At 48.2% G+C, this 23,487-nt stretch overlaps 1 protein-coding gene across 1 annotated transcript in view; it reads right to left on the bottom strand.

Annotated features, from left to right (window-relative positions):
• Positions 1–23,487, bottom strand: part of CACNA2D4 (calcium voltage-gated channel auxiliary subunit alpha2delta 4) — a 191,074-nt gene that overhangs the window by 18,957 nt on the left and 148,630 nt on the right. The window contains exons 28-31 of the mRNA XM_075000558.1: positions 18,821–18,865; positions 17,470–17,532; positions 2,156–2,226; positions 893–968 (exon numbers count right to left, since the gene is read on the bottom strand). Of these exons, the coding sequence (XP_074856659.1) occupies positions 893–968; positions 2,156–2,226; positions 17,470–17,532; positions 18,821–18,865 (255 nt within the window). The remainder of the gene's footprint in view (positions 1–892; positions 969–2,155; positions 2,227–17,469; positions 17,533–18,820; positions 18,866–23,487) is intronic.

The raw sequence follows: 23,487 nt of genomic DNA, 5'->3' as shown, positions 1-23,487 counted from the left end.
CGAGAGGCTTTTCCCAGCAAAACTGTCAGGAAAAACCATGGAGCATTTATACACAAAATGCACTTTGTCGGCACTTTGTCAGCAATACCGAGAGCATCCACCAGCAGCGTAATACCTTTCCCCATTCAGGTATAATGCCTCTCTCAACAGGGTTCTGTCAACAAAACAGCCTTGTACATGCTCCAGGGCCCTCTTGTCAACAGACAGGGCTTCTGGTTCACTGGGCTGCCCTGTTTGCAGAGCTCCTGGTCAGTCATTCTGTCAAGAGAGGGCGGGGCAGTCTGGCTGCTCTCTGTTGACAGAGTGGATTGCTCTTTTGATCTGCTTTTATGTGTAGATGTGATCTGTTGACAGAAGTTTTGCTGGTAGAGCTCTTAAGACAGTCACTTCTGTCGACAGAGGCTTCTCGTGTATCCATAGCCATAGTGATTTTTAAAAAGTATCACCAGCACTTGGACCATACATAGAGGCCAAATGGTCAAATTTGGGCCTTCCACCTTGGAAAGGTTGCTGACCTGGAAAGGTCTGTTCCATGTTGTCATCTCTTCCATGGTAGTTTGAATGCCTCTTCTCCTGACACTGACATTGTGACCTCCAGTCAATTCCTTCACTTTCATCTACAGACTGTAACCTAAGAAAAGTCTGGCACGGTATTGGTGACACTTCATTACATACATGTCTGTATTTTCCTATATGCCTGATAGGCATGATGCACCAGTTGCCCACCTCATGTAAGTGGTGGAAGGAAATGGTCATGTCTGAATGTCCTATCACTTGTGAACAAACAACTCCTTATCTTTTAATAGGAGTCTGTTCCAAAACATTAGAGATGTTCTGTGCCAAACTACCGGTGAGCCATCGTGCAACAGGCTGACTGTCAGGAGATACGTACACTGAGCAGAGGCTGGGCACCACTGTGGTGGTGGTAGGGCACTTTGCACATGGCCTGATAGTCGTACATCGTCATCCTGTAACATTAAAGCAAAACATGAAAACACACAATCAAAAGCAAGCAGTGTGACCAACCATGAAATGGTCACTCAAGTGCAAACTATTTTTCTCCGATTCAGGCTACATCTGGAATATATTTTTGTACAGCATAATTGCCATGCTTGATTTGACTGGTGGTCTGGTTATTCCATAGTTCTGTCCTTGGCTAACACTGGACGCTGCTGAGAGGTGTTGAAGCTGTTGTGATTTTTTTGTAACATTTAGCTTGAAATGTTTCCAATTAATATGAAGTTGTGCAAGAAGAGGGTGCAATAAAACACAACCTATTTAGCAAAGGATCACTAGGCAACATTGTGGTCCAGCAACATCCGTAATCCGGCATGATTTTTCAGCGGTTCCCAACCTTTTCTAGACAGGGACCCATTCTGAGAATTCAGGAAGACTTGATGACCCAATGCAATTAAAAAATGATGGGGAGGCAGTGCCATAATTTTGTGCCTGAGGCAAGAATATAAAATCATGCCCCCTCATGTTTATACATCCATAGCAGTTATTTCATAGAAAAGGGGAAATACATTAATAAAATAATAACACTACATTTGCTATAGTTAGTCAGAGTTGTGGTGTTGGAAAGGCACTCATCTCCAAACTGCTCCCCTCGGCTTAAACCCCATACTCAGGGGCTAGGGAAGTCACACTCAGGGTCTGGAGGGGGTTGGGGAAGTTACATTCAGGGGCTAGGAGACACTCAGGGGCTTCAGAGAGGTAGGAAAGTCACACTCAGGGCCTAGGGAACCACACTCAGGGGCCGGTGGGGGCCAGGGCAGGCACAGGGACCCCTGCTGCTGGAAGCTAGCTGGGGTGTGGAGCTCCAGCCAGCAGCGCCAGCTGTCCGCAAGTGGGAGGAACCTTGACCCCCACACCTGGAAGCCAGCTGGGGCAGGAAGGGCAGGGAAGGGGTGGGAAGGGAGCAGGGCGGGGGTGTTTGGTTTTGTGTAGTTAGAAAGTTGGCCGCCCGAGTGAGGACGCTGGTAAGGGGAAGGTGTCAGGTGAAGGAGCTTCTCTGGGAAAGAAACAATTGACCTTTCTGTCCCACCTCATGGTTTCCCTCATTGCCCTTATAGCCAGCTGGCCAGCTGTCCCTGGGCCAGTACATTTCATCCCCACCTGACAGGAGAAAGGGCCAGAGGCGATCTTCACTTACTGCCTGAACATTCCCATGTTTAGAAGCTGGGTCATTACGGAGCCATCCACTTCACCAAAAAATTTTCCGGTCTGCACAGACAAAGTGATAAAAGGGGAGAGAGAAATGTTAGTGATCAAGTTCCTGAGCTTTCTTCGGGTACAACCGTTCCATTTTATCTAGACACTGTCGGATTCATTACCTGGTGAATACTATTCACGAACATCAAGCATTTTAAAGAGCTATCACTCAGCTCCATATTTTGATTGGCTGAGAAGTCTGAGACGGGGGCCTGTATCCTCTTGTGAATATTTGTGACCTGTGCTCAATGGTTCTGAAAACATGTACGTCTCCTGCCTGAGCTAGAAGACCCACCTATGTTAGGTTAAACACGTTCAGCAGACTATAAACCTCTGTGTACCGACAATGTGTATAGCCTGTTATGTGTTTATTTAGGAACTATGAGCAATTTTACAAATCACTGCCATACAAGTACCAATGCTGAAATATTAACAAATACAAAAGTATCAGCATCACTTTTAGTTTAAGAGAAAATAATGAGAAGTCCTGTGGCATCTTATAGACTAAAAGATTTTTTAGATCATAAGCTTTCATGGGCAAAGACCTGCTTTGTCAGATGTGCTTCGTCATACGTCTGACAAAGAGGGTCTTTGTCCACAAAAGCTTATGCTCCAAAAAATCTGTTAGTCTATAAAGTGCGACAGGACTTCTCATTGTTTTTGCAGCTACAGACTAACATGGCTACCCCTCTGATGCTTGTTTATGAGAGACATTGTGCAAAGATGTAGTCAGGATTATCTAGTGGGCAGGTTATTGCAATATCAGGGAATAAAAGGTCTTTACGCAAATCAATGTATGTTCCCTCTGAAGATTTTGCTTAAACTGAAAAACAATTCTGTCTTTACTTACTAACAATCCATAATAAGTCCACTACAGTTATGTATAACATTTATCAAAGCAATGGTTTGTTTTCAGGCAAATGTACTTTCTCTGAAGAGTGGATAAAAGGTAATATAACAGTGGGTCTTCTGTCCATTTTGCAGTGTACAGATCTGATGGGTAAATTTTTACATAAGAATTATCTCCCATATATTATGGAACCATCCCTGTAGTTTGGGCAAAATTTCCCTTTTTTTTAAATGAGAAACTAGTGTAGCAGCCAATAGTAAATGAGAGATTAACGTTTCGTTAGTGTGAGTGTGACCATTTCCACTAGGAAGCTCCAGGTGGATTTACCAGAGAATCATTTGATAAGTCACACAACATTGATAATACTTGGTAAAAAAAATCTCCCCCCCAATATTCTTAGGCCGCATCTACACGTGCACGCTACTTCGAAGTAGCGGCGCCAACTTCAAAATAGCGCCCGTCACGTCTACACGTGTTGGGCGCTATTTTGAAGTTGAAATCGACGTTAGGCAGCGAGACGTCGAAGTCGCTAACCCCATGAGGGGATGGGAATAGCGTCCTATTTCGACGTTCAACGTCGAAGTAGGGAACGTGTAGACGATCCGCGTCCCGCAACATCGAAATAGCGGGGTCCTCCATGGCGGCCATCAGCTGAGGGGTTGAGAGACACTCTCTCTCCAGCCCCTGCGGGGTTCTACGGTCACCGTGTGCAGCAGCCCGTAGCCCAGGGCTTCTGGCTGCTGCTGCTGCAGCTGGGGATCCATGCTGCATGCACAGGGTCTGCAACTAGTTGTCGGCTCTGTGTATCTTGTGCTGTTTAGTGCAAGTGTGTCTGGGAGGGGCCCTTTAAGGGAGCGGCTTGCTGTTGAGTCCGCCCTGTGACCCTGTCTGCAGCTGTTCCTGGCACCCTTATTTTGATGTGTGCTACTTTGGCATGTAGACGTTCCCTCGGAGTGCCTATTTCGATGTGGTGCTGCCCAACGTCGACGTTCAACATCGACGTTGCCAGCCCTGGAGGACGTGTAGATGCTATTCATCGAAATAGACTATTTCGATGTAGCGTGCACGTGTAGACGTAGCCTTAAACAGCCAGACATTCCTACTACACAGACATATTCATAAAGTTACCTCTTCCCCACAGTTTGGATTTTAATAATCTTAGACACTGTCGTCATATCTAGACTATTTTCTCTCTTATGTACCATCAGCAGAACTGAACTGATAACTAAATTTGAATGTGGAATCTTTGTTGATAATAATATTGTCCATATCTCTGAGATTGTAGAGCTAGCGAATTACATATAAACTAGGCAAATTTAATACTTAAATCATTGAGACACAACATATATAGAAATCCACAATGATACTTGCATGGAGTGTCCACTTCAAAACAATATTTAATTACAGGGCTTGAAACCAATCATGTGTCACAAAAAAACCAGAAGTCTCAAAATCTGGGGAGCTTCAAAGAGTGGATATACTACATCAAAAGGGAATTTTAACCAAATCTTGTCAAAATACATCAATCACTTGTCTGTCTTAGCAAAGAAGCATAAACTATTTATAAACAAACTTAGCAAACTGATCTTGCAGAAAGACGGCTCTCTGGGGAATGCAACAGGGAAATGGATTTTTCTGCTTAGGTTGCAGAACAAGAGCAGAGCTGGTTTTGCAGATGACACTGCAGCCTTGGCCTCCCTAGAGCTTTCATGACTTCTGTGCTATCTTTCCTGGTCTAGAAGTACATCCCCTGGCCATGTCTTAGTTGATTAGATGAGCAAGTTGTAGCTGCTTTGTCACACTAGCTTTTCCAATCTGAGTATGGTGGTTAGTGGTCCAGCTGCTTCATTTAATATCATTCTGCAGAAGTAAGGGGAGCCAGAACAGTTGGATTTAACACATGGCAATCTGCATCAGGCATGGCAAGGTCAAAGGGCCATTTTTGTATTATAAGCATGGCCTGTCTAGTTCTAGAATAGCGGGACATTTTACTGAGTTCCTGCAGTTCTTCCTGAGCACAGAAGGCCTGATTCTCATTTGCAGTGACATTGTGAAAAGGCTGTAAAGACTGTAACCATTTAATGGCATCTTTTAGTATAATGACTTATAAAGCCCAGGAAGTACAGTCAGAAAACAGCAATGAAATGGACTTTTGACACCCTGTACTAGACTTTTCAAAGCTGGGTACTTTTATGTTCTGTGTGTTTGATAATGACATGAGAAAACTTCATTCTTAGTAAACCCAAATGGCTCTTCAGCAAAACAACTCTGTACAGAGTGGCTCCAGCTGCAACTTACTAGCCCGAGCCATTATGCAAACACCTGACATCCTAGTGCAAACTCTTCCATTTTGTCACCTGTGCGACTCCCAGCCAAGGTCTATGCAGATTCCTGCAGGTGCATGCAGTTTCACGCATTTGCACTCTTTAAGGCCATTACGATCATCTGGTCTGATGTTGTGCATAACACCGGCTATAGGGTGTCATCTAGTAATTGTGGGCATACATTCATGGATGCCTGATGTACACATGCATGTCAAGTATTTGCATAGACACATACACAGACTATGAGGCACTTTACTGACCACATATAATGTATTTAATCCTGCTTTGTCCAGGAACCATATTTGTGTGCATCATCTAGGTTCATACAGATGTATGTGCTCAGCTAAAGACCTCTGTCTTTGACACTCTGCTCCGCTGTGTCTGAATTCAGGAGTTCCACTCGTACCACAGAAAAGCATTCAGAGCATTATGGGTAGGTCTACACAGCAAAGTTATTTCGAAATAATGGTTACTATTTCGAAATACCTTTGTGAGCATCTACACCACACAACCGCTACTTTGAAATAATTTCGATATAGTGGGAGCCTTACTTCAAATTTGGTAAACCTCATTCCACAAGGAATAGCTCCTATTTCAAAATAGGACCTGTGTACAGGGGAACTAGGGGCTATTTTGAAATAAAATATTCCAGACTAGTTTATTCCAAAATAAAACTGCTCTGTAGACATCGTACTTCTAATTAGAGCCCCTGGAAGCATTAATCCAAAGTAGGCTCTGTTGTGTCTGGACACACTATTTCAGAATAAGTTTGGCTTATTTTAGGGCTTCCATGTAGTGTAGACACATTATTCCACAACAGCTTATTTTGGAATAATAACTCCGGAATAAGCTACTCTGGAACACCTCTGTAGTGTGGACACACCCTACATAAAGCTACTCTGGTTTTAGCCTGAGAAACGTGGCACTAAGCAGTTTGTTTATATGGAAGGTTATGTTATGAGAGGTCATCAAGCTAGCCACAGCTGCAGTGTGACAGCTTTGCACTGGACTGTCAAGCTGGTGGTTGGAGATTACTTTGCTTACTATCCACATTGACACCAGACCATGGGCACCCAAAGACTGTCATGGGGCTTGCACCAGTCTGCCGCAGCCACAGTCCAGACTTGCTGGGAGGCAGGAGAAAGCATGCTGGTTGGTATGGGGAACTGGATGTGAAGCCAGAGAGGTGTTACGCCATCTGGTTCACTCCCTATCTGTCCACAGGCCTCATCCCAACCATGGCACTTATACCCACAAACACACTCGGTCACCTTCCATCTGCCTGCAACCTCCACTGGGGCTGCGGTGAAGCTTTGTGCCCCTGACCAGCATGAACATATGTCTGGGCTGTGCTAGCGAAACGTGCACATGGAGTTGACTATAGAGGAAGATGGAGTTAGGGAACTAAATTCAGCAGGAGAAATGGACGATGGAATTACTTGGAGATGAACAAGGTCAAGTGACTCCGGTTCTTTCTCTAGGCCTGTGGCACCCGTCCTGGCTGCAGGCAGGGGGGATGGTATAAAAACCACTTCCAGTTTCAGGGGAGCAGCAGCAAATATCAATGTAAATTCTTTAAGATCAAATAAAATGCAGAATGACTCCTACACCCATGGCTGTGGAACAGGCAAGAAGGGTTGCCTATGCAGTGACTGGGCAAGCCTGGCCGCCTGGGACATGACCCTGTGCAGCCAGTGGGGCTCATTTGGTTTTGTATTTTTAACAGTACCAGGAACCAGTGCTGCAAAGCAGTTCTTATTACTATCTAGTCTGGCCCTGTCTGTTTTCTCTTCCCTACCTCCCACGGACTCTACTGCAGTTAGTTCTCTCTCCTGTTGCCCACTCTCTCATGTGTCTGTCTGCCTTCAGCCCCTCACTCCCTCGCCGGTGGGCTCAGACTGGGGGATCAGTGTGCATTAAGAGATTAGCAATTCTTTTCTAGGGCAGCCTGTGAAGCACTTTCACCTTCCCACTCATTAAAGCCCAACTCCTAACCTGCAGCTCTCAGGTTTCACTCAGCTTCTTGCTCCCTTTGGGAAGAGGATCTCCCACCCCCGGACCTCCCATGGCTCCTTAGGCAGGGTCAGCAACCCTTCCAAAGCGGAGTGCTGAAATTTGACCTTTTGACCTCTGGGTACGGTCCCAGTGCTGGCGATACTTTTCAAAGTTACCAATAGGTCTACTTACAATTGGCTGAGCAGCCTTTTTGTGCTCCCAGCATTGTTTTATTGAGGATTCCTTTAAAAGTATAAAGGGCCATTTCTTGCAAGGATATGAAGTATTTTTTCCTGACAATTACACAAAAGTGCTGACTCCAGTGGGAGGCCCGTGCCAGCCCTGTGTTCTGGCAGGGGGCCTGGCTGCTGCCCCATGCCATGGTGGGGGCTCCAGTGGGGGCTTCGGCCCCAGCCCCAGCCCCAGCTCCACACCACAGTGGGGGCTTCAGCCCTGTGCCGCAGAAGGGACTCTGCAGAGGAGGCTCTGGCCCCAGGCTTGTGCTCCTGCCCCCTCCCATGCTGCATGGGGGAAGGAGAAGCAGGGCTGAGCGCTGAATCCGTTTGCGTGTCGAGAGTGGCACGTGTGTTGGGGGTTGCCAACCCCTGTCCAAAGGCACTGGGAGGCCCAGCTTGCATGATCAACTGTCTGTTCTTAACACTATCTCCTGTACAGGCTCTGCGTGAAGAATCCCTGCTGTTATCGTCACATGGATTAAAGCTAGGCTAGATTCCTGGACAGGGGCTAGCATCAGATCAAGACCAAGCACAGCAACAGGATGGAGTGTGGAGAGAGGATCTCACAGCTCCTGGAATAGCTGAGGCAATTCAGCCCCGGTTGCTCATCTCACCGCTGTAGAAACACACACACTTTGGCACTTTCTTCTATTTTTATTCTCAAAATATATGCTGGGAAGTGTCATGCTCTTGGCAGATTCTGTTTGTTCTAAAGAAGAAGCCAGCTCCTTGTTTGCCTTTCTTTGGCCAAATGCAGGTGCAAATAGGAACAAGGGCCCACCACCATTCGTACTAGAGCAGTAACAGTTTGTGCTGCCTTGAGGTGCAGATGGGGAGCAGGAGAGCTTCCTCTTGAGACACCCAGTACTGCATGACTCATTGGACTCTCCGCACATTCATTCATGATCTGCTGCGCTTCTGGGTTTGTTTTGCATGGCGATCACTGCCGGCAGAACTTCTGTCCTGCTCTTTTTTAGACACAGACCGTGGCCTCTGTATTTTAATCCCATTCACTCACAGAACTCTGCTGTCAGCATCAGGTACTAGGCTCGTATAACATCAATAGCTAATTTGGGTAGGGCTGCAATGTGGCAAGCTGGCTGACCTGCCCCCTGAAAGAAATGCAGATTCAGAAATGCTGCTCTGCTAAGATGCCTCATCTGTGGTGAGCCAGAAAGGTTGCAGTGTAGTGAGCTGGCCGGTGTGGAGACCCAAGTTGGAAAGACTGCAGCGTGCTGAGATGTCCAGTGCGCAGGCAGACCAGGCAGGTGACCCTAACAAGAACTCACGCCCCTGATTTAGTAATCTGTTGCCTGTGTGTTCTCCTGGCTGGGTAGCTGCCACTCTGTTGCTGTCTGTCACAGAGATAAAGGAATCCCACCGGAGGCTTCAACAACGTAGAGGCCAAGGGTAACAAGGGAACTAAAGAGCCAATCTCAATACAAAAGGAACAAAAGAACTGTGAATACAAGAAAGCCATTGGTGAGAAGTGGCCTGTGAGGCGATGCACTTCCCCAGCTCTGGAGAGTTAACGCAAAAGTAGCTGATGGCGCTGGAGTCTGCCAGATCTCAGAAGCATGCAGATAATGGTTATAATTTATCCCAATCCATGTAATGACAGGTGTGCACTTGGCTGGCTCTTCCAGAGAACAGGTTTGCATAAATCCCACTTTCCATAAGACACAGGGGTAATGCAGAGGTAGCACAACAGGAGTATGGTACAATGTGCTCTGACCTGACAGCAGTTACGGCATTAAGCAGTATCTCATTACCTTTGTCTTTATCCATGGGGCAAAAGGCTTCAGGGACGTAGTTTTTTTTTTTAAAGCATGGGCTGGTAAAGGTGAAGAAATAGTTGAACTTGGAAAGAAAGAAAGAAACAAACAGTAGGAACAGAGGAACCTTCCTGCAAGAGCAAACCAGGGACCATCTGCTTCAGTACCTTTTGGCTGATGGTAGCCAGTGCCAGATTCTTTAGACAGGAAGGTGCAAGGAAACCCACAATAGCTACTTTCAGAAAAATCTGCCTAAAGGGGAAGTTCCTTCCTAACCCCCTCTCAATTGGTGGCTGATTTATATCCTGAAGCATAAGGGTTATAGCCCACCTACATTTTTAATCTGTATAATGTACTTGTGGATGGTCTCATCAATCATCTCAATGACCAGGCTGTTTTGAATTCTACTGAGTTCATGACTCAGTGAAATCTTGAGGTAGTGAGTTCCACAGGTTATCGGAATAAACTGAAACAAAAAAGTTTTCTTTTGTACATATTTCTTTTGCCTGTTTCAATATCTGTCCTTTGTTCTTGCTTTATGGAGAAAAGTAAATAGGCATAAATATTCATATTTTCTAAATTAAGCAGTTCTTATCTTTTAGATCTTTCCTCATGCCTCTAATAATTTTTTTCAGCCATTTCTGCAGACCATTTCTTTCTGTTGTAGGGTGACCAGACCTGACTATACCATTTTCAGTGAAGGCACAAGAGTGACTCCCACAATGGCATTACAATATTTGCAAACTTATTCTATTTAATTCTTCATGCAGCATAACTGTTTGTTTGGCTTTTTGACCTCGGAGTACACTGTACAAATGTTTACATTTAGATATTGATAATGCTGTCCAGGTAACATTCATGAGAGTTAAATTAGAACCCAGAAATGTATATGTGCAGTTCAAATGATCCTCCCAGCATGCATTACATCTGCCAATACTGAACTTCAGCTGTAATTGTAGTGCACTCTTGCCTAGGTCCCTTAAGACCCCTTGATGTTCCTGACAGTCTTCTTTAGGCTTGACTAACCTAACTAGTTTTATCTGTATCGTTTACCAGCTTGCTGACAGACCCGCCAGGCTCCTGGGCCAGGTGGAGGGGGCCCAGCTCCACGTTCCCAGAAGGGGTGGAGTCTTTGGCACAAAAGGCAGGGCGGAGGGCTGCCAGCCCTTGGCACTTCCTGGAATGTGCCACATACCCCCCAGCAAATCCTTAGCACCACCCAGAGCATGCTGCCCAAGGCTCTGGGGTAATTTAAAGGGATTGTGGCTCTGGCTGCTTTGATGGCTACAGTAGCAGCAGTAGGGAATCCTGGGCCCTTTTGAATCACTGGGCTCCAGAACAGTTGCCTTCTTTGCCCCTCCTTATCCATGGGCCTGGCTTTTTCCCTCCCTCCCTCCCTCCCCAAGATTGCTGGTAAATATAGTAAACACCACTAGTCCAACTAAAGAACCTCACAGTGCCCCACAGCTGAACTTTTCTATGTTGTAAATGGACCTTTATTCCTGTTCTTTGTTTTCTGTCTCCTAACTAACTACTTAACTCTATGGCTACATCTACACGTGAATGCTACATCGAAATAGGCTATTTCGATGAATAACGTCTACACATCCTCCAGGGCTGGTGCCATCGATGTTCAACGTTGATGTTGGGCAGCACCACATCGAAATAGGTGCTGCGAGGGACCGTCTACATGCCAAAGTAGCACACATCGAAGTAAGGGTGCCAGGAACAGCTGCAGACAGGGTCACAGGGTGGACTAGCGCTTCCGGGGCAACAGCTAGCCGCTCCCTTAAAGGGCCCCTCCCAGACACACGCAGCCTGCACAGCACACGGTCTGCAGAGCCATAGGCACGCACACCTCGAGTGACGCAGTCATGGACCCCCAGCAGCAGCAGCAGCAGCCAGAGGTCCACCCAGCCGCCCCTGCAGGAGCAGTGCTCGCTCTGCTCCACGCCATGCAGGAGGCAGCTGAGCACCTCCTCGCCACAGAGGAGGAGCTGCCCACAGGGGAGGAGGACGCAACCCCCAACCCTGCAGCACCCCGCCCCCACCCCGCCGCACATGTCGCCGGCTGTGGAGCTACCCCACGAGCACCGACTGGTGGGAGCGGCTGGTGCTCGGAGAGTGGGACGATGACCGCTGGCTCCAGAACTTTCGCATGAGCCAGCAGACATTTCTGGAGCTATGCCAGTGGCTCACCCCCGCACTCAGGCACCAGGACACCGCCATGCGGCATGCCCTAAGCGTGGAGAAACGGGTCGGCATCGCTGTCTGGAAGCTGGCCACTCCAGACAGCTACCGATCCGGGGGCCAGCAGTTTGGCATTGGCAAGGCCACCGTCGGGGCTGTCCTCATGGAGGTAAGAGGACCCATGGGGGGAGGGGGAGGCAGCCCAGGCAGGGGAGGGGGGCCCTGGCAGGGGAGGCCACACACACCCTGCACACCCCTCATTGGTGCTCTCCCATGTGCTTCCCCTGCAGGTCGTCTGCGCCATCAACGCCCTGCTCCTCCACAGGCTCGTGAAGCTTGGGGACCCAGATGCCGCCATCGTGGGCTTTGCCACCCTGGGCTTCCCCAATTGCTTCGGGGCTCTGGATGGGACCCACATCCCCATCCGCGCCCCGGAGCACAGTGGAGGACGCTACTTAAATAGGAAGGGCTACCACTCAGTGGTCCTCCAGGCCATGGTGGACAGCCGGGGCTGTTTCTTGGACATTTATGTGGGCTGGCCTGGCAGCACCCACGACGCCCGGGTATTCTGGAACTCGGGCCTGTGCCGCCAGCTGGAGGCGGGGACCTACATCCCCCAGTGGGAGATCCCTGTGGGGGACACCACCATGCCCCTCTGTGTCATCGCAGACACGGCGTACCCCCTCCGGCCCTGGCTCATGCACCCGTACATGGGCCACCTGTCAGCCAGCCAGGAGCACTTCAACCAGCGCCTGAACCATGTGCGCCAGGTGGTGGAGTGCACATTTGGCCGCCTCAAAGGGCGCTAGAGGTGTCTCCTCACCCGCCTTGATGCGGGCCCCACCAACATCCCCCAGATTGTGGGTGTGTGCAGCGCCCTCCACAACCTGGTGGAGAGCAAGGGGGAGGCCTTCTTTCAGGGCTGGGCTGTGGAGGCCGGCAGGGCTGATGTGCAGCCACCCACTGCCCCCAGTCGACAGGTGGACCCCAAAGGGACCTGGGTCCGGGAGGCCCTGTGGGCCCAGTTCAACGAGGCCACGGGGTGAATGCTGGCAGGCCCCCCACTGCCCCCCCATCCTCCACAACACTCCCTGCCCCTACGCCCACACCACAGAGCACCCAAGAGCACACCCCCCCCCACCTTTCTTGTAGATAAAGCAGACATTTGTTCGTCAAATCAAATATCTGTAGAACTCTTATTATTATTATCAACACTAACTATTTACAGGCAAAATCAAAATTATATATATGTATGATAAATAAGATAAGATGAAAGGGGAAGACAAGGAAGGGGAGAACTATGTACATAGGGGGGCAAGCATCAGCATAACTTCAGGGGTCTAATATAAAAACTATTTACAAAAGAACATTAAACTGGGGGGAATATATACAAAGGGGGTGGGCCACGTCCTGGGCCCCACACCCCCTAATGTCCAGCGCTGGGGTTGGGCGGCCGCGACCCACGCCTCGGCCTCAGCCTTGGCCGGGGCTGGCTGGGGGCTGGGCGGACTGGTAGATATGGCCGGCGGGTGTCAGCTGGCCCCAGGTCTCCCTTGGCGGAAGGGCCCTCGGTGGCGGTGTGACGGCGGATTGCGCAGCGGGTGGAGCAGGCAGGGCAGGTGCAGCGGCGGCCAGCGTGGCCAGGTAGTCGGAGATACAGTCGAATGTCCACATAAAGGCCCCCCATGCCTCCTGGCGACAGGCCAGTGCCCGCTCCTGGAGTTGGAGGCGGCACTCCTGCGCCCGCAGCCGCTGCTCAGTGACCTCCACCTGCTGACGATGGATGGCCAGCAGCTGGGGGGTCCGTCGCCGTCGGGTGGTGGTGCTGGTATCAAGAGTGGCTGGAGGGGAGGAGGTGTGCTGGGGGCCCAGGATGGCCCTGAGCTCCCTGTAAAAGGGGCAAGTGACGGGGGCAGCCCCAGATTGGCCGGCTGCATCCCGGGCCCGGGCGTAACCCTGCCGCAGTTCCTTCACTTTACTGCGTACATGATCCGGAGTGCGGGCAGGGTGACCCTGAGCGGCCAGGCCCTCGGGCCAGCCGAGCGAACGCATCTGCGTTCCGCCTCTTGCTCCCCATTACCTGGAGCACCTCCTCCTAGCTCCAGAGCCCCAGCAGGTCCCAAAGCTCGGCCTCCGTCCAGAAGGGGCCCCGCTGCCGCTTCCCCATCTGGCTGCTGGGCTGGGAGCCCTGGCTCCCCTTGGGGGGGGGTCCCCTGGGGGTGCTTGGGGGGCTGAGGGGCGGCCATCGCGGCGGGTGGGGGTGTGTGGGTGCGGAGGAGCGTGCAGGCTGGCCTCGTGGCTGTGCTGCCGCCTGCACGCTCTCTCAGCTTCCTGCACAGGAAGGCAGCGGGCGGGGAGCTGTAAGGGGCCGCTGCACGCGGCGACCATCGAGCTCAGGGGCTGGGCAGAGCGTCTCTCAACCCCTCAGCTGATGGCCGCCATGGAGGACCCCACTATTTCGATGTTGTGGGACGTGGATCGTCTACACATTCCCTACTTCGACATTGAACGTCGAAGTAGGGTGCTATTCCCGTCCCCTCATGGGGTTAGCGACTTCGACGTCTCGCCGCCTAACGTCGATGTCAACTTCGAAATAGCGCCCAACACATGTAGCTGTGACGGGCACTATTTTGAAGTTGGCGCCGCTACTTCAAAGTAGCCGGCATGTGTAGACGCGGCCTATGAGTATCCAGTTTCTTTAGCAGCCCCTCGTAAGGAATTGTCTCACAGGCTTTCTGAAAGTTCCAATAAATGAGAACAACTGCGTCTTTCTCTACTTTACTATTTTGCTGACAATCACAAATCTAGGGCGTTAGGCAGAATTTCTTTACTGAAGCTGTACTGGGGCATCAAGTCCATTTGAGTGTTTTATAATTCAGAGTATCATTTCAGCCAGTGTCCTGGGTACTGACGTAAGGCTGCAGTTAATACCAGGATTACCCCTATTGCCTTTGTAAAAGACAGGTACAATAATTGCAACTCTCCAGTAATCTGGTATAGGTCTGGATTTTAATGAAGTTGCGTATTTTTGTTAGAAGCTGAATCATTTCATTCTCCAGAGCCTTTCTACGCCATCTAGCCATGCTGACTCACTGCTCTTCAGTTTATGAGTCTATTGCTGCATCTTCTGTGTTGACATCTAAATCCCTGAGAGTGCCCTATGATCATCATTACTTGAAAAGAGCACGTTTGGGATTGGCATCTCCCCAGGGTCCTCTCTAGTGAAGACAGACAAAGAAATCATTTAGATCCAGATTCTGTCCACCTTACCCATGCTGAGTAGCACACTGCATCACAAGCTTTCCTGATGAGCTCTGTGGCACTACTCGAGGCACATGGTGCTACTCATCATAAGTCTAGGGATCAGAATTTGGTCCTTAGTTTCTCAGTAATGTCCTTATTCTTCTTACTTGCTCTGATAGTCAAGCAGATGGTCAAAGTCTTGACATCAGTGACTACTGGGTCCAGTTTGTGATATTTCCTGTAATGTATGGTGAGCTTTTGTTGGTTTAAGTTAACCATTAGCTTGCATTATATGCTTTTCTTTTCATTTGGTAACCAATCCTAACTTCTAGGCATCATCACTTGTAACCACTTAAAATCTGTCTTTCTGTAGTTAATACATTTATCATATTGTTTTCTCTTAACCAGTGTGTTTGGATTAAAGTGTGTGGGAAACTCCATTTGGTGTAACAAGACTGGTGCATATCATTTTCTTTTCGTGAAATGACAGACTTTCTATGAGCTTGCATTGTTCATGAGTGTACTGGACAGTACGCAGTTCTGGGAGACAAATCTGGGACTAGAGATCTTGCTTGTGTTGCTCTGCAGGTTAATTCATGAGTGGCTACCAAGTAGCACTCAATACTGCGTAGCTAGGAATGATTTTACCTGCTAGCGCAGTGGTTCCCAAACTTTTCAGCATAACGCCCTACGTTTGATTTTTGAGAAACCCTCACGCTCCCCCCTTCTCTACCATCATCCAACCCCCTTTTAACAAAAAATTCAATTCAAAATTTAAAATAAGCACAAAAACATGATATAAAAATGTTATTTAAAATTGAAAATAAGCACAAATAGTTTTTCTTGGCCCCTTGCAAGTGCCTGCTGCAGCCCCAGCTAGCCAGCTACCTGAGCCCCATGCCAGCTGCCAGAGCTGCCCATGCCAGCTGCCTGTCCATCTGAGACTTGCACTCCCAGAGCTGCCCATCAGAGTCCTGCACCCCCAGGGCCAGCCACCCACCCACCCGCCAGCTGCCCGGGCCAGCCGCTTGCCTGCCCACCGGCTACCTGAGCCCCGCACTGCTGCGACCAGCTGTCCACCCACCAGCTGCCTGCCCCAGCCACGGGCTATCTGCCTGAGCTGCCCACCCAAGCCCCATGCTGCCGGGGCCAGCTGCCCTCCTGCCCTCCTGAGCCACCTGAGTCTCAGGCTGCTGGGGTCAGCCACCCAAGCCGTACATTACTGGGGCCAGACGCCTGCCTACCAGCCCAAGCCACCCGAGTGTAAGAGGCATCCCAGGTTGGAGAACTGAAGGGACAAAGCTGTTCAATAGTCCAGACTGTACCCTAGAGCAGGGGTGCGCATGAAATTTTGTAAGGGGGAGGTGTAGCATGATCGGCTGAAATATGTGTTAATGTTTTTATGTCTGTGCATTGACATTTGTGTATAGATTAGCAACATTTTTACATTCCACATGCTTATTTTCTTCCACATGCCAGAAGATTTTTTAAAAAATATTCATATAACCAAAATTTCCATTTGTTTGGATTACATTAGACAGATTGGAGGAGAGGGGGCTGCTAACTGCAAGGAGTGAAAGTGAGGCCCAGTGTAAAAAGTTTGCTCACCCCTATCCTAGAGAATGCCACATTACCTTACGTTGTACCTGCCACAATTTATGTTCCTTTCCTTTACTTCACTTGACCTGGATTTCCATTTTCTGAAGGACACTTGTGTGCTTGAGAACTCACTCATTTAAACATCTTGTTTCTTTCCCTGTCTTCCTGGTTCTGTTTTATTTTAGGGGAATGAATGCCCTTTGTGACTCTCATAGATTAAGTGTCAGTAGCTGGCACAGTGAGTGTAAAGATTTTACTTTCTTTATTTTTGACTTAACAGCCTTTTGACTAGTTTCTTCATTATCTTTACACTTTCCTTTTCTAAAGCTCAGCGTCACAGGGCCTTTGGTACTCCCCTACCCTCAAGAATGTTGAGTGTAATTATCTTGTGGCTGTTCTCACTCAATGATTCAGTGAGGCCCTCATTTCTTCTTCCATCTCCTAGACAGAGATCACCTCTCCATTGTCCTTCTGTCTGAGGGTCCCAATGTACTTCAGAGGCACCAGAGCATTCATTAATTAAGGCTCACACTGCCCCTGGGGGAGGGGGAGGTAAGTATTGCTTAGCCATTTGATAGATGCATAAACTGAGGCACTGGAGTGACTTGCCCAAGGCCATACACCAAGTCAGTCCCATTACCTTGGAAGCAAACTGAGGTCTTCCGACTCGTAGGCCTAGGCATAACCTCCAGACCCTCCTCATGTACCAATTGCTGGGGGAAAGTTTCAGCAGGTTGGACGAAACAAATGAAGCTGCTCTGCTGTGTGCTGCTGTTCTATCTCCTTTCATCTGCCCCAAGTGCCCCTCCCCAGCAGTTGCTTGTTTGATGCGTGGAAAGAGAAGTGAGACAATAGGGGCCTGCTCTGTGTCTCCAAACCAAACTCAGGGGCTCCTCTGTTCAGGACAGTTGTAGGGAGGCCACTGCGGAAGGCCCTGCTCTGTGGGAGGTCTGGGGACGATCCTGGGTCTGTGTATGAATGACTGGAGACTGATGCAACTGAACTTTCCCCTCTGTTGCATGAGCAGGTTGGCACCCTCTTACCTCAGTAGATGCCTTGGAAACGAGTATAAACCCATTGTTATCAACGAGGAAGCAGTTCAGATTCTGCAGAGATAGGAGGAAAAGGAAATGAAATTACAGACAGCATTGTAGTTAGGGTTGGTGGTTTACAGTTGCTAGTACAACAGGGGAGGTAGCATAGCCTAGTGAGCAGGACACCGTCCTTGGACTTAGGACGCCTGAGTCCTATTCTCAGCTCTGCCCCTAGGTCCAGATTATTGAACCTGAGGAAATCTCTCTCGCTGTGCTTCCCCTTCCCCTCCTCCCTGTGTCTGTTTTGCTTACAGTATTTAAGTGTGGGATCCTTGCGGCAGAGGCTGTCTTTTACTATGTGTGTGTGGGGGGGGAACGGGGGTAATAGAAACAATATTTAAGAATAGGAAAGGAAAGGCGTCCAGACAGCACTTGTCTGAATAGAACAATCCTTTCTGTGCCTCTGTATAGTGCTTTCCCCTTCCTGATGTGGAAGTAATTCACAAAACATAGCGTGTTCACTCTCCCAGCACCCCTTGTTACACTCTCCGGTTCACAGACAAGGAAATGGAGCACAAAGGCTTTCCAAGTCTCCTAGGGTCACACTGTGAGTCAGCGGCAGAGTGAAGAAGAGCCTCTGGGACTCAGTCCGTGTAGCCCGTTCTACAGCTCTACGCCCTGATGATACTGCTTTCATCCGGATATGTTTTTTTGCAGAGAAGATTCCATATTCTCCAGAGGCAAAAAGTCTGGGGTGAGAGTGAGAGGACACTGATCAAGCTCCGCAATCTCATGGGCAATTCTAAATGTCTGTATTGTCTCAGACGGAGGAGGCAGAGATCAGGGTCCAGAAGAGACTCTGAGCTTGAAAAACAGATTCTCCTCTGACCCCATCGGTTACAGGAGAAGATACTGTCTCCCAACAGAGCTGGGGTCCAACGAGATAGCAGCCTGTGGAAACCCAGGACGGCACAACCACAGGGAGAGAAACCTGCCATGTTCTCCATTCTAACAGGCTCTCTCATCAGCAGCCACTGTAACCCCCTGGCCAATCAGAGAGGAGGTCGATGCACTCTGAGCCCCACAGGCTGTCCTGGGGTGACTTCGCTTGACCCAGACAAGCACCCTGCAGGACTTGGCACTAAGTCAAGCCCTATATTGAATGTTTGGCTCAGGAACAGGAAGACTCTGCTCATGGTTCTGCTGAGCGCTTCTTGTAAGGGGCTGCGCGCCCCGATGCTCAGGGCTTTCTGTGGGGGTCCAAAGACTCTCAGAACTTCCCAAAAGCAGACACTCTGCCAATGACCTGCTCACCCCGTAACCCCCACAGAGACACTTTAAAGAACTCAAGGGAACTTACGTCATCCTGGCAGCTCAGCGGACACACTCCATCCACACCGCCACACTGCAAAGGAACAGGTGAAGTTACATGATGGGAGCTTGTCATCTCATTGCACACCCCTTTGCAGCTGCCAGACAAATGGTCTACATCTCACAGCTGGGTCCAGGCCAACGGGTTAGTTACAATTTTGAAATAGACTGGCGACACAGCACACGGTGCCTGCCAAGGAGGCCAGCAATGGGTCTGCCCACAGCCTGTCCTCAAAATAACATCCATTGCGTTCACAGAATATTACGTGTGTGGCTGCTTCTGTCTCCTTTACTCCCTTTGAGCAGCACCTTACTCTTTGAATAGGGACTGCACATAGGGCAAGGTGCTCCTCAGGGAGGGATGGCAGGAATGGCAGCCATCCCACTTAATGTAATTTACTCTTTCCAGAGGTCCTATTTCCCATAGCTGACTTCCCCCACTTTTTCTTTGTATTTTTCTATTCTTCTGCCCCTCACCCCTCCCTCCCTGTTGTATATCTTCAAACTCTGAAGAAGCGGGTCTTACCCATGAAAGCTCATTACCTAAAGTAAAGAGTTAGTCTTTAAGGTGCTACAGGACTGCTTGTCTTTTTTGTAAAGCCGCAGATGAACACGGCTACCCCTCTGAGACTACTCAGGGAGTGTCTTTCTTGTCAGTACATGGCAAGCTGGGGTAGAAATCTACAGCAATTTAGCTTGCTGCATGCTATGTGGCTGTGAGGACCACACACAAATACATCAGCGTGAGGACCAGGACCTGTTAGTGTCCACCAGGGCAGGCTGGAGTGCTGCATGGTCACAGCCCAGCTTGCCACAGGCTGAATGGATACCCAAGCCCTCAGTGTAAAGGTGGCAGAATCAAAACCTCTCGTATTCATAACAAAAATTATTCTATGTTGTTGAGAAAAGGTAGGGCGAGTTTTCATCTCTCCTGATTTCGTTACCAAACACAGTCATTGTGTTTTAGGGAGGGATTATTCTCAGGCAGCGGTGGTGGCTTTTTTTTCATCAAACAACTAATGACACAAGAGAATGTGAATGTGCTCAGGGAGCCTCAGGCCCCATCCATTTGTTTCATTCAAGGATCAACAGATACCAGATTTGACATGCGTGTCACACCACTGCATCAGATAGGAGCATGAGGAGTTAAACAGTGAGTAACAAAAGCCTTCAAGTGCTTATTCATTTCAAAACTATTCTGTGTTTGGGGTGACTGCCTGCATCTCTCTCTTTGTGTTATTTTGTGATATTATTTTTTTGCGGGCTGGAGAAGGGAAACAGTGATGCAAATTCCTGTACATGAGATTCCCTTCTTTCCGCCTCTTTCCTGAGACTGGGGAAGAATAATGACAAAGATGACAGGCTGTCCCTACTCTGGATCACCTGCTGATTATTTTAAAACTGAAATAAATTCTATATATACAGTGCCTTTTTTTGTAAAAAAAGAAGAGCTGGTACTCAGCCAATCCCATGACTGAGGCTGCTATACAGGCAGAAAAAAAGCACTTTATATATATATATTTAAAAAATAACCCCTTCTTCAGCTGTTCTTCCTGGCTGTCCCTGAACAGCTGCATGTGAATTGGCCTTTCAGGCCTCCATAAAACTATTAATCTCTGTTAGTGGTGCTTCCCATCTTTGGAGCTGCAGGACAGAGCTGCTATTTCCATGGATCCATACTGTGTCCCGTAAGTGTATTTCAAAGGATGAACAAAGAATTTTCTTTGTTTTAGGCTCCATGGCTTTACATGGTTGCATCTTCACAGCAACAACTACATATAGCTCTTCATATCTTGATAATAGTTTAAGAGACAATGACATTAGCTGATTCCCTGCTATGACGTGAAGGTACAAATTTTGCAGTGTCATGATGGGATTATTTCATTCCCGCAGGACATATACAAAAAAGTGGCAGTCCTAGACATAATTCTGGACTTGCTCTGATTTAGAAATGTGGCCATAATCAACTCAACAGTATTACTCACAGGGATGGAGATTAACAAACCACAGAGCAGTCAATGGAGTTAATGCTAGGGATAGTTTGAGCACTATTGTGTCTTTTGGCTCACTATGTCTTTTAGACTTAGCTCAGGGCTTGAAATGATCTCTCAGAACTACAAGGTCCGCTTTCAGCTAGCAATGGAATTTCATTCGACAATAACATTTCAGGAGTGTGAGAGTTTGTGTAAATGAGATATGGATAAAAGTTGCAGAAATCTGAATCCTGATTTTAGACATCTCAAAGGGTAAGATTGTTTAGACGGGAGGGTTTAGATGAGTCTAAGGTAAAGTTGGGGCCATACAAAATTCAAATCCAGATCCATGTTTAAATTTCAAGAACCTCCTGCAAAGTAACCATCCTGCATTTTGGTTTGAGCCTATAACTAGTTTAATTCTATTTATAATGTTATTGTGCCTGCTGATGAGGGGAGCAGGAAAGTGTTTTCTAGTAAAGTTCACATGGAAAAGTGAATGGTCATCCAACGTGAAATTTGAATTTATCAGTTAGGATTGTATCTTCCAGTCAGTGGCCACCTGGGGACTGGCCCAGAGAAGGTTGATGCAGCAGAATCTGACCAAGCATGAGTTCAAATGAGAAACCAAAATAAAGGCAGGAGAATTATTTTCAACATGAAAGACCACAACACCCATTCCCAGTTCATGTGCTCCCATCTATATGCATGCATTACAGCACTCAACACAGCTGGGATCCAACAGTAGAACAACCTGTGGAAATCCAGGATGGCACACTGAATGCATGGCGTTTAGAAGCATTTGGACAGATTCTCATCTCAGCATAGGTGTGCATCTGGAAGAACTCTCCCAAAGCCTTTGGAGTAACTTTTGGTTTGCAGCAGTGGAAATGAAATTAGACTCATGCTTGTTCATTGTGCTCAAAAAAGAGCAGGACATTTACATGAGAAGACCACAGGGATGGGAATAGTTGAATTTGTGCTTCCCTTTTATTTTGAGACTGTTGCTTCAAATATTTCTGCATCACTACTCCATCCCAAGGGACCAATCCACATCAGGCACTGTGGTTTCTGTCTCTGAATCACAGCCCCCCAATGTGCTTTAAGCATTGCCAAAGACACTTGTTCCCACAAAGGAAAACACAACAGAAGCGGTCTTGCCCCATCTCCAGCTGCTCCAGGCAAGGAACTGAAAATATCATACAACAGAATGCATGTGACAAACACAGCGTTACAGAACACAGGCAGGGATCCCGCAGGGAACTCTGGGCAATCTCTCTGTCCTGAGCTCCTGTCTACTTACATCAGTGTCATTGGGCTGGGAGGAAGTGTGGGTATGTGGAGCATGCAGTATGCAGGAGAGAGATGGAAAGAAAAAACAAAACATTCATTAGTGACTCCTTACTGAACGGCTAGTGCCAGTGAGTCAGGCAAACTCTCCTTTCCCAGGAGTGCAAGTTGAGAACGGAACCACCCTCCAGCTTCTTTATTCTCCCTTCCCAGGTCATTTCACCCTGGGAATGAATGCATGTGAACATGTTTACCTCACCCATGGCCACGTCCCCCCGAACGTTCTTGTACAACTTCCTTCCAGTAATCCCTTCTGGTCAACCTTCAAGGGCTCCTACTCATTCTGTGGGAATTTCCTCATCGGCAGGTATCCCATTAGAAATATAACGAAGGCAGCCTCGGCAATAAAAATCCTCTTCCAGTCCCCTCAAACTTTCCAGTCATGGTGACCAGTTTCCTGAGCATCAGTCAGAAGATTTCTACCCTGAAGGGGACAGTTCCCCCTGCTGGCACCAGGGAGACATTGCATTCATTGCTTTTTCTGTCAGATGAGACCCCTCCCCACAAAGTGCTGCCCATATTCCCCAGTACAGCGATTCTCAAACTGTGCCTTGGGAACTCAGAGTGGGTGATGACCCCATTTTAATTGGCTGGCCAGGGTTGATCAAAGCCTGAGCCCAAGTACATGGGGCTGAAGCTGAATACCAAGGGCTTCAGCCCGAGACACTGGGGCTCAGGTTACAGGCCCTCTGCTTGGGCCTTCAGGCTTTGGCTCCTCCGCCCAGAATGGAAGGGCTTGGGTTGGCTCGAGCTTCGGTCCCACCTCTTGGTATAAGGTTGTAGTTTTTACTGCCCAAAGAGGCTCACGATGCAATGAATTTTGAGATCCCCTCCCCTAATATTTTGTGAGTGCCCCCTGCTGGTAACAGAAAAGCATTTCTATTTTCCTCATCACAAAGGAAATGCTGTAGTTATCCCAGATGTGAGTTGTCTTAATCTAATGAGAGTGTCATGCAATTCCTTCTCTCCAGCTAGTCAGGAACAAGTTGTTTTTTAAAATTTTATCTTGACAGGGTAATAAGTTTTCTGCTTCATCTTTGTCTTCTTAGCTGTCATCAGCACAGTAAAGGAGGGCACAGAAATTTTGTGCCCAAGGTCACAGATTTCCATTATGGAAGGCTGAATGAGTGCAGACATATTTCTACAATTAATGTGTCAGCTGTAGCAGAGTTAATGCCAGACCAGGATTCTGACCCTGTTAACACAGCATTCCTAGACCAGACTTGCAGTTCAGCTTTAGAGCTGTCAAAGGATTAGATAAGTGTGTAACTTAAATCTAATCTACAACATAAATCTGTTTAATACAAATTTCACAAAAGCCCTTGTGGAAATG

The sequence above is a fragment of the Carettochelys insculpta genome, chromosome 1, assembly GCF_033958435.1.
Source record: "Carettochelys insculpta isolate YL-2023 chromosome 1, ASM3395843v1, whole genome shotgun sequence".
Taxonomy (NCBI): domain Eukaryota; kingdom Metazoa; phylum Chordata; order Testudines; family Carettochelyidae; genus Carettochelys; species Carettochelys insculpta.
This window is presented reverse-complemented; position numbering and strand designations above follow the sequence as displayed.